The 12,296-nt window shown below is 31.2% G+C and overlaps 1 protein-coding gene across 1 annotated transcript; it reads right to left on the bottom strand.

Moving 5' to 3' along the window:
* Positions 1 to 586: 586 nt before the first annotated feature.
* LOC143915510 (uncharacterized) lies at positions 587 to 10,601 on the bottom strand. The gene is made up of 4 exons (XM_077436202.1): positions 10,546 to 10,601; positions 1,826 to 1,945; positions 1,519 to 1,688; positions 587 to 716 (listed from the first exon to the last, which is right to left on the bottom strand). Exons 2-4 carry the CDS (start codon positions 1,943 to 1,945, stop codon positions 698 to 700), a joined length of 309 nt encoding a protein of 102 aa, XP_077292328.1. The 5' UTR covers positions 10,546 to 10,601; the 3' UTR covers positions 587 to 697.
* Between the last annotated feature and the right edge of the window lie 1,695 nt (positions 10,602 to 12,296).

Below are 12,296 nucleotides of genomic sequence, written 5' to 3'. Positions count from 1 at the left end.
CAAGCACAACAAGGTAATCAACTCCATATGCATATCTTGCTAACAACATACGTCACAATTAAATATTTCATTAAGATCAATACATGAGTGGCCGTCAACGTGTCAAGAAATATATCTCAAAATTACATTACAAAATTAAATGTGTGTGTGTATTGGATATTGAACAGCGACTTTAGGAAAGTAAATGAAATATTAAATAATCTTTAACATAACATATGTATATTCAGTACAAAATATAATACAAAATAGTGCATACGCACATTCATTTTTATCACAAATTTCACTAAAATATTCGAGGTATTTCACTTCTGTCCTATTGTTATATTAAACATATATAACCATCCCCATCAAAAAATTAATCATTGATTTATTATAATATACAGAGGAATTTCTAAGGCACTTATTAATCTTTATACCGAATCACCATGCATAAAAAAGCTTACAAACATAAGGAATACACATAGATGTGAATAATTTTAATGTTTTGACTCGACGATAACGGGTCTGGTTTCGACGACATGCGTATAAACGGAGCGACCCCTGTCTCCTCTTCTCAATGCTCTGGCATCATTGCGAGACTGACGATCGGCTGCTTTGGCTCTCAGCAATTCTGCACGAGATTTGCGAGCTTCAGCTCTTTGCTCGGGTGTCCTTTGAAACAATGGTCCAGTTGTTTGAACGAGAGAGCTCACGGCGTTCAGTGTGGCGATTGGGATCTACAAGTAAAATATAGAAAATATTAGAAATCCATTACTTTTATAGATAATATATATACATATAGATGGGTTTACCCCACGGGATCGAATGTGAAATGCAAACCAAATATGTATCGTTTACCATGCACCCTTTTTTTTTGATCTTTCGACTTAAGATCTTTCGATTTTCGATCTTTGCCTTCCGATATTTGGTTTTTCGTGCATTTCACATTCGATCCCGTGAGGTGCACCCCATATAGATATATGTATATGGAAGTATGAGCATTAAAATATAAGAAAATGAAATGATATGCATACCAAGACTGAAGAACCAAGTTTTAGACATATGAAATAAAGGAAAATGTAAAAGTATGACATACATACATATGCAGTCATAGAAGATCACATGCAATTCCAGCACAAATGTGAAGTAGTGTTATGACTAGAGGTAGGATAGCCAAAGTGCCGCTCATTGTTCAAATGTTGTAAATTGTTTGTAAAAAAGGTTCGGCAAACCTTTAACAATGCATTTACAACATTTCAACAATAAACGGCACTTTGGTTATCCTACCTCTAGCTATGACTTTTAATAGAGTTTGAACTATTAGTGATGGAAATTAGTTTGTATGAATATTTTTATGTTGAAAGTACAATAATTGATTTCTGAGAAGCGAAGCATTCAGAAGTTAGAATTGAACATCAATAGGATGTAAAGTATTCAAAGATTAGTCATATGAGATGACACTATGAAGAGAAGAAGGATGATGTGTACACATAATGATGAGTTGTACACAGAAGAGTTTGAGGATGGCTCTTCGTTTACCTGGCAATACAGAGGAGACATCTCGCCGCTTGAAAATTCCACATTGCAGTCAGAGCAACAAATACACCACCCCTTACGGCACTACGCAACGGTACACGATACCAACTCACATTGAATATCCCATCGATCACATCGGTTGCATAATCTCTGCCTTTTGCCTTCTCCATTGCCTGCAATCAAATCATTTCAAGTATTTTAATATTAAATATGTATTAATATTCAACACATTTGTATATATAGGTAGCATTTACCTATTAATGAATATTATTTTGAAAATTTAACTGAATAATTTTATTCAAATTATTACCTCAAAGTCAGTGCTGTCCTTGGAATGTGAAGCTACTCCGGCGAACTGAAGAGCTGCAGTCAGCGCCACACTCACCAACATCACGGACACGAACCGGTTTAGCATTTGCACGAACCTCATCTGGAAATGGTTATCAAAATGCTTTTACAATATAATCATAGATGACAGTAATTTGCGGGAAATTTAAAATAACATTTTTAATGTGTTAAATTAATATTACAAAAACAATAAATGATAATAATAAATAGCCTAAATTGAATACAATTTTATTTCATTTAAAGTTTTTAAATTTATTGTAAAAATAAAAATTATAATGAAACAAGTGCTATGTAAGAATGCAAATTTCCAAAAACAGTCGATAATTTATTGAATATTTTCGACATCAATAAATAATTAAAATATTATTTTTCTTTAAGTTTTTTTTTTAATACAATTTAAATTATCAATAATTTTTGTTTTTTTTTATAGTTATAAATATATATAATATAAAAATATGTAATTATAAATATACATATATAAAAATCGGCGCACCAACATCTCAGCGCAAACCAACTTAGCGCCGACCTTTCGGCGCAGACAACTCAGCGCAACGACAACTCAGCGGATGACAATTTAGCGCATGGACTATTCAGCGCAAAAACAATTTTTTCAATAAGTTTCAAATGCGTTTTCAAAAATAATTATTGTATTGAAATTGTCGGTCATTACTACATGATAATTTCATAAATGCGAATAAATTTATTTGATACTCTTTGTGCCTTGAAATATTACGCAAGCAGGGTTTCTCAACTAAGGCCGCAAAAATTTATTTTTAAGCAGGGTTTCTAAGCCGGGCACAAAGGCACAAAGAGTATCAAATAAATTTATTCGCATTTATGAAATTATCATGTAGATATGACCGACAATTTCAATACAGTAATTATTTTTGAAAACACTTTTGAAACTTATTGAAAAAATTGATTTTGCGCTGAATTGTCATCCGCTGCGTTGTCGTTGCGCTGAGTTGACTGCGCCGAAAGGTCGGCGCTAAGTTGGTTTGCGCTGATTTGTCGTGCCACCATAAAAATCATATTTGCCTAATTCATTTTAATTCATTTCCAAAAAATTTTATTTAAATTGTATTATAATAATTTTAACATTTTTACTCATTAAAATTAAATTTTAAATGAATATTCATAATATTAAATTAAATTTAAAACAAATTTTACCGTTGCTAAGTGAAGGCTTTTCTAACACGTTTTCAATTATTTTCTTTTCTAAGTAACATCCATCTCGCATATTTTCTTTACTTCTCTCACTCATCTCACTTGTGCCTTTCTTAGGTCCATTTACATTCTCTTAGGTACCATTCGAGCACTTGCTTTGTCCATTTAACGACGTGTATTTTCAATCACTTAACAATGTCAACTACATACTCCAGTCATACCTCTCACCCATATGTTTCGCTTTCTATCTTTCAACGTTAAATACATATGTACTAAACATACGTAAATATATGTATGTATGCTACAGTCCACGTGCACATATCGTTCATTCATGAACATACTAGTTTTTCATGCACGAACCAATTTGGCCAGATTAAGTTTACACAAAAGAACAAGTTGACAAACAAACTAGTTTGTTTAAGTATTTTCAATCGTTTGTCCCATGCTCTATATTTATAGTGGAAACGGGAATTATAGCAACGTTGTAATGTAGTTTTCATGAGATTTCCTTTTAAAATACTTAGCGCTCTGACAACTTAAAGGCTTTGACAGCTCAAAAGTTTTGACTGGTAAAAGTTTCATGCGATACCTGGTGAGTCCATTTGAAGTTAGATTTCAGTTAACTGTTAGCACTTTAAAACTCTTGTATGCACAAAAATTTTAGAATGTTCTTGAACGAACTGGAGTGAATACTTGGACTGTAAAATAAACACCATTCTGCATTGTACTTTATGCAATGCTTTGAAATTCGATGTTCAAGTTTCATATTCAAGCAAAACAACATTTTTCATTGAAAAAATGCACTCTATCCTCTTTCGAATTACCACTGCATCGTTTGATTATAATATTACTATTGACCACTTCTTTCAATATTAATAATACATTATTTCAGTTTTGTACTGTAAAAAAAACTACACATTGTGTTCTATTTAATATCAAATATTTGTAATGACAAAAACGAATGTGTAATTAAAAGTCATAACATTGCGTTACAGTGATTTTATTTAATATATATGAAATAAATTTATATTGTAATAAAAATTTAACTTGTAATGAGAAATCTTTAAACAATTTAGTATTATAGTATATTTGTCGATCTGTTATTATCATATGTTTTAAAAGAGAATTCGAGATTTTCCTTGTTGCCAGTTTGCACAAATTTATCAGCTAAATTTTACAAATTCAAATCTTACGATACTAATGTAGTGGCATCTGGAAACGTGTTGCCAATTAATTACATAAGAAATATCCGGCATTTTAAAATTCATAATTTAATGAGTGCAAAACTGAGTTATGCTGCGATTCGATGCGTATATATATATAAAAAAATGGTCCGAATCATATATACATAATATTTGTCAATGCTAATGTTGATAAATGAGCCAAGTCAAATTTACATATAAATTAATAGAATTCATGGTTTATTTGAACACATTACCAATAAATATAATATGTAAAACATTAATTGATAATTTTTTCTCAAACGTAATTCACGAAGTGTGACGTGCGGCTAATTGGAGAAATTCTTACTGTATTTTATACTGAGCAATACTATGTATCATATTTACTTACAAACTTTATTTTATTTCAATTATTTTTTATTACTTTATTATACATAGGTATCAAAAAGCAATTATTTTTTTTTATTGATAAGGATTGAATCCGGTTCTTCTGTATTTTTATAAATTCAAAATAGACGGAATATTTAAAGTTTATTTGCACTTAGAATAGTATTTGTGAACCAGAGCGCGAATTAATTAATTTTACGAGGCACTCGATGTATGTATGTATGTATTTCGTTCATTTGATACGTAGTGAAAGGTCGATTAATCCCTCCCAAATAAGAGGTAATCGGTCCAATCTTCCATCTTCTATGAAAATTCTTTTTTTTTTCTTCCACGGACGATAAAACTGTATCCAATGGAATGCGTATAATAAAAGAAAATAAAGGTAATTTACCTCCAGGCGGCCATTCTATTTGAACACTCGAATATACATATATATTCGAGTGATCTCGATATATACACGGATATAATTAAATTTTAGATTTATGAAAATGGAAAAGTGATGGTCGAACAGACTGAAATTGATCGTTACTCTCAAAATAAGGGCAGTTCACTTATTGTTATAATAAACGGTTTATAATTACTGCCATCACTGCCGGCCGATGGATAGACAGAGGATTTTTTATTGTAAATTTATATTAACTATTTCATGCGCAGTATATATGTATATACATATATGTACATACATAGGTATAGCAATTTAAATTTTTTAGTAAATATTATTTTCAATAAATCTCGTGACATGTTTCAATGCTATTTACTGTTGACTTTTCTTCGTAAGTATATTTTTCTTATTTACAATAATAATGCAGGATATATCTATAGTATTAACAAATGTTCATTTGACATTTTTTCCACAAACTGTCAACGTCAACACAATACACATACACTACCGGTCATATGTTTAAGGCCAAAGCGTTTTTTGAGCATAACTTATACAATTTCGAGATAATTTAAAAACAATAAACGCAGTTATATTCAGAAATTATATATCTATTTAAATAACCAAAAATATTTTTAAAAAATACGTAAATCATATCAGTAAAATAATAAAAAATATCAAACTCAACTTTCATCAAAAAAACCACCCATTGAAATGACTGCTATATATAATTTCGGCATACTATGAATTTAATTTAAAATTCTATTAGTAGGTATGAACTTTCAGGATTATTAATTGATTTTGAGCTATTTATTCCGGATTTTTCTGTTCAACTGGTCCCATAAAAGCTAACGGATTAACTTAATGGATCTCGTGATTGAAGTGGCCAAATCATATTTTTTAAAACAATTTTTTATTTTTATGTTTGTTTTAAGTCTTAACAAAGTTTATACTTAATATGTATTTTGGGTTATTATCTTGCTGAAAGATAAAACTGGTACCACATAACTTCAGGCCGCGCAGCAAAACTTGTTTTTTTTCAACCTCCGGGTAGCCTTATTTTATGAAAATACCGTCGATTTTGACCACATTTTCAACTCTAACTCTCAATAAGCATCCCTTTATCATTATGTATCCACCACCATGCTTGATTGATTTATGGAAGCACACAATAAAAGCGTAATTTTTCGTGGGGTTACTATTTGGTTCAAAAATACACTCGTATTTTTGAACCAAATAGTTCGAATTACAAAAACACTGTTGACCAATCTTCAATTGACCAATTTCGATGCCGAAGAACCCAAGCTAGCCAAATTATCAAATTATTTCACGCCAATAAAGTTTTAGGAAGATTTGAAAATTAGCTATAGATCTGGTCCTCAGCTTAAGACCGGTAGTGTACATAGATATGTATGTAAGTAAGACAAAAATGTTAACAAATTGTGTAAAGTCACCAATCATTACTTTTATTTCACAATTTCCATATAATTTTGGGTCAAGTATACGAGCCATTGTGGTTCCAAGAACTTTTAACTGTACAAAAAAAGGAAATACAAAACACGGTGGATACAAATATGTAATACAAAAAGTTCTGTTGTAAAGAGATCATTGCGTGCTCGATTGCCAATTCGTACCACATTTTCCTTTTTTTCCATGAAAAATATGTTTTTTTCAACAATTCCGAAATGAACGAGGTCTTTAACTCATTGACTAATTTTTGCTTTATTTGTATACGGTATTATATTATTTATTACATTTAAGTACGTGTAGTATTTCAATAGTTACCCCTTTAAAAAGCATGCCATACGTATTCAATGTATTGTATGAACCAGCCTCGAATTTTCCTATATAGGTGTTTGCCAATGAATTCGTGACTTATCACATTCGACAATGAGGTGTCGGAATGCAAAAGGTTAATATTTAACAGTCGAAGGTGTCTTTCTTGTATGAGTGATCTGTTCATTTGTAATATATTGTAAATAAAAATCAACAGTAATAATGCTGATGAGATGTGATGGCGATTGGCATTGCTGTATTATCTCTTAACTAGTGTGTCCTTATTTTTTACCTGCCTTTCATTGTATAGAACATATCTATGATTTGTCTTATTTCTCGCAACGCCCATCTTTGTCAAAATAATGAGGTGATGACGACTAAGCTTTTCACGCTGATCTTAAGGTCACCGTTTGTTCGAATTGAAGGACACGCCCATTTCGGGTCAAATTCTATTGCAAAAGTGTAAAGGGTATTGGGTCATAAATTTTTATATTATATTATACATAAATATGCACATACATATATAGCAGGAAGGCCTAACAGATGCGCAATAACCCAATAACCCAATGCGCCTTCCTGGCTAATTACAAACATCGATAAACAAATATTTATTAAGATAAGTAATTTTACAGAGCATCATCTACGAAATACATTTTCATTTTTTTTATAAACCAGTGAATTCGAAACAGGGTTGCCAATTTGTCGGAACTGTTTCAATGAAATCAGATTTATTAAAGGCAAACTATGGGCCTTGGAGTCACATATCCAAAGTTTGTCCAGCAACACAGCCAGGGATTGAACCCGTGACCACACAATTGAAAGCAATATATGCTAACCATCGATCTCATATATATTCATATGTGTACTTGAAATTGGTAGTTAATGTGCCTAGTGGCTGTCACACTGCGAAAAAAAATAATTTTGTTTTTTTTCACATACCAACATATGTATGTACATACATACATTACATATGATGTTTTATACAGCTATGTATTATTCCTCCCACCAAATCAATATACCTTCTTATTTATTTTTTAGGGACATGATATGATGTATATTAAGCACTAGCTGAACTCGACATACGTTGAAATGCCAGCATGCAATTCCCATTCCCGTTTCAAGTGATGTTTAGAACATCTCTTCAACGCCGTGTCGTCATAAACCAATTGGTAACGTGGTTACCAACAAACACATTTTCTTGACTACACAATGGTGCTTCAAACTTTTGCGTCGGTAAAATCTTAATTACGAATATTATTATTAAGAGGTTTTTTCCCGGTTTTTTTTCACAGTAAGCTTCCCGGACATGCACACAACAAATCCTGAAAGTTCCATCGTAATCGGTTGAATGGTTTAGGAGCTTATACGAGACAGACAGACAAACAAACAGACATTTAATTTTATATATATAGATTATCAAGTTTATACAGAAATAATAACGCTTTTGTCCTTGGTCAGTTGTAAAAAAAGTAAAAAAAAAAAAGTAAAAAGTTAAAACTTCAACTCGTATTTGAAAACATGCACTTACGTTGATAATCGCGTGCAGATACAATAATAAAAAATAAAAAATAGCATTGATGGGTAAACAATTTAAACCTGGTTATTTCACAATCGAGTGCAAAATGTACACGGACATGAACGTTGTGCACCATTTCCGTTTTTAGCACGCGATCCGCTCATGTAAACTTTGATCCGCAATTTATCATTGCCTCGCATAATACACAATTGTACACAAACATAACACAATATAATATAAAAAAATGACTAAATGTGTACTAGAAATTCAAACCATAATTCATGGGGAATGGGTAAAGGAACAACGAGCATGGCATTTAATGTACATATGTACTACATTTATTTTCACAATATGATATGTATTTTTACGCTAATGATAGGTCGAATGCCTTTTGAAGGTGAGTGAGATAGATACGATGCACATAAACTTCCCTGCAGGAAGTTCACTGCACTCTGGATGCATCTGACGCGATCACCTTGAAAGTGCATTTACTCGGGTTGTATTTTGTGGACTAATTCGCTTGGATATAAATACTTGGATAACGTGCAAACTATATCTGTACGATAAATGTAATGTTTCAATCGATTGAATGCGCAATTCTTGCATGTTTGTCAACTAATGAAATCACGCTTACTACCCTTTTCCAGTATGAAATTGCAGTAAAAAGACTAAGAAAAATTAATTTTAGTAAGCTAAATCACCAAATTCAACCCACTACGAACCAGTCTAGGCCACCAATTGCGCAAATATGTACATATGTATAAGAAAATGTTTGTATATGCTTATTTTTATCGCAGATAGAGTGAATTAAATGTTGAAAATGATTTTGTCCGAGAATCAAGGACGTCATTTCTAGGGGGGGGGGGTTGTCTTTTATAAGACCATTTTTTTGGAAAAAACTTCTGATCGACATGCTTAAACTTGTGGCAGTTTCTGTTGGTCTAAGTTTTTACTAAGGAATTATTGATTTGATAAAGATTCATAGTGTTTCATCGAAATTCATGACCTAGCCAGATCTGAGGGAGGAAGCAAATAATCCTCCTCCCCCCTCCCTTAAATAACGTCCTTGCTGAAAAATCTGCATTTATGTATGTACTTGAGTTAGGTTTGAAAATAACTTATTTATTGTGAAATTTGTATGCCTTCGAACTTTACTGAACTTACATAGTTCAGTCCATCAGATATTTGCATTTAAAGCAATAGGAAATTAATCTCCAATTTAAAAAAAAAAGATATTGGTACAACCGAATAAAATTCACCAATTACCTATTGGAAATAGGCAAGTAAACAATATTTCAATTTAATTTAATTTTTAAAAATTATTTGTACCATTGTGTAATTAAGGGATTGCCCCAAGACATTACGACAGCTATGGCCAACTTTATATAAATTTTATGTAATTTTTTTAAATTCAATTTAAGGTAGGTGGAAAATTTGGTAAGAACCAAAAATTAAATCATATAAATTGGCAAACCCTTGATAGGAAACAATCGACCTGGAGTCACGGCGAGGTGGGCCAGGACTCAAATCCGTGAACCCTCAGTTGTTAGCATTATACGCTAACCACTGAGCTACATACATATCTATATATATCAGTATATAGAAATATATTAAAATAGGGCATAAATCATGGATTCTTAAGGATCAAAAGTTTCTTCAGAGTATACATACACATACGTATTAATGTGCGCGCGCAGAATACGGGAAGAAAAGCATGTTCCTCTTGTTCCTGTTGTATCCTGCTCGCGCAAATTAAGTGAGTATGTACCGTTTACCATGCACCATTTTTTTTTTTGATCTTTCGATTTAAGATGTTTCGATTTTCGATCTTTGCCTTCCGATATTTGCGTTTTCTGTCATTTAACATTCTTTCTCGTCACGTAGACCCATATTTGGGATATTTAGAAATTTTAAAATTTCAATTTATTCAAATTTTCAATTAATTTAAAAGCTTTTCTTAAATTGACTGTGACATACATACATTCAAGAATCTGATAATCTTCCCATTTCATATTACATATATGCACCTACGGTAAAAGTGTGTCCAATTTTACAGATACATACATATGTATATACCCCAAAGCGACGTTTATACAAACAAAAAACTATAATTGAAAGAAAGCATAACATTTTTTATCACTATTTTTTATTCGTCGAAAATGCTAATGTACTTTCATAAGCTGGTTATAAAAATCGTATGTCGTGAACGCGAGGTTAATGTAACAGTAACAGATTGCATACCCTAAATACAGAGATGTTTTAATACATTAACTCACCTTGAAATGAGTCAAGAGCGTAAGTTTATCGGCCAACTTTTTGCACCTGAAACAAAAAAAACTGGATTTTTTTTGCATATGCCATAATTACACTGTATGCAAGTTTATACATATACATACATATAGGTATACGTATAGATATATAGTTTATATATAAATAAATGCAAGAAAAGTATATGAGGAAATTTATAATTGTAAAAAAAAACCTTGAAATATACGACCAAGGAAGATCTCAAGTAACAACATATTAAATAAACTTGAATTATTCAATATTCTTCAACAAAAATTACTGTAAAATATCCTCTTGTGGCGGAATAAAATTACAATAATAATCACATCGATTCATATCATAAAATCAATTTTTACGACAAAATGTTAAATTTTCAACGGTGAGACGATTTACAAAAATGATTGTGCTATTATGAAGGTCACTCATCCCAAAATATTTTCATTTATAATTTTCAAGTCACAATGTTAATTGTTTTAATTTTATTGTAATTTTACAGAGAGGTCATGTGAAAATAAAATCGATGGTAAGAATTTCGAGTAGTTAAGGTCGTTTATTTTCAGGCCAAGAACAATCTGAGGCTCTCCTGATATCCCACGCATAAAATGCCACATTTCATACAATAAGTTTCCGTTTGAATTTAAACGTAACATATCGCGTTTTACCAATTCTGAGAAAAACATAGTGAATGTGTGTATTTACTCGAATAATTACACATTATAACATGTTTACGTTATAACATGTTTAGACATCCTGTGTAGACGGTAGATCCGATTTTGAACTGACCTGGATAATTGGCAAATAGCACGTGGATGATTTATTTGACACAAATTATAATGCCTGCTTAAGAAGTTCAGTGATTGCCGCACCAGTTCTGATCCGGCCACGTAAATAAAATGTTACATACATATGTATATGGAGATGTAATCTTCTTGACACGTATATAATATAACGGTTCGTCTTACTTGAGCACATGTCTGGTTTGTCATTTTAGTGATTGACAGGTTGAAATATTCTAATCCAATAAATTAATTCAATTTCATTAGAAAAAAACATCTTAACTAGCGCTAAGCGTCCCCTTTTTTTATACATCCGCACACATACATACATATATAATACATACCTATAGTTTGAGTTAAAAATTTGTCTTTTGAATTGTGATTTTGGAAGGATTTGATGGATATAGAAAAGTAGCTAGGAAATGACAATGACTGAGTGACTAACATTATTTTGTATTGATTCCATTATTGCATGAATCGTCTCAACAATTATGTGGATCAGTAAAATGAGTAAAATTTGATAGGAAACGGTCTATCTTGCAATATGTAGCATGTTAGGTAGAATGTATGATTACTATCATTAAGAAGTAAATCAAATTGCATTATATATTAATTAAACATAGATATTTCAACGTAGAACGTAGATATTTCAAACTAATAAAGAAACTATCGTTTGCTCTTTTCCTTTGTTTTTTTTTTTTAATTTTTATTCCTCCTTTCTCTTGTTTATTACGTATTTTTTAAATAGTTGTGATAGAAACTACTTTTATATGAAAATTATCGTTAAGATAAAACATAGTTATTGTATTTGGATTCAAGCTTCTGAATAAACAAGTGGTAAATTGAGTCCAAATGTAGCAATCCTCTAATAAAATAATTGTTAACTGGTCATGTCATTTTTCCACAGTACATCCTTAGAAACTACATGCGATAGACACAGTGGTGTAGTGCTAAATAAAAAAGAA

This window comes from Arctopsyche grandis, chromosome 8, assembly GCF_051622035.1.
Source record: "Arctopsyche grandis isolate Sample6627 chromosome 8, ASM5162203v2, whole genome shotgun sequence".
In the NCBI taxonomy this organism is placed as follows: domain Eukaryota; kingdom Metazoa; phylum Arthropoda; class Insecta; order Trichoptera; family Hydropsychidae; genus Arctopsyche; species Arctopsyche grandis.
The sequence above is the reverse complement of the archived record's forward strand: the minus strand, read 5'-3'. Positions and strand labels throughout refer to the sequence as shown.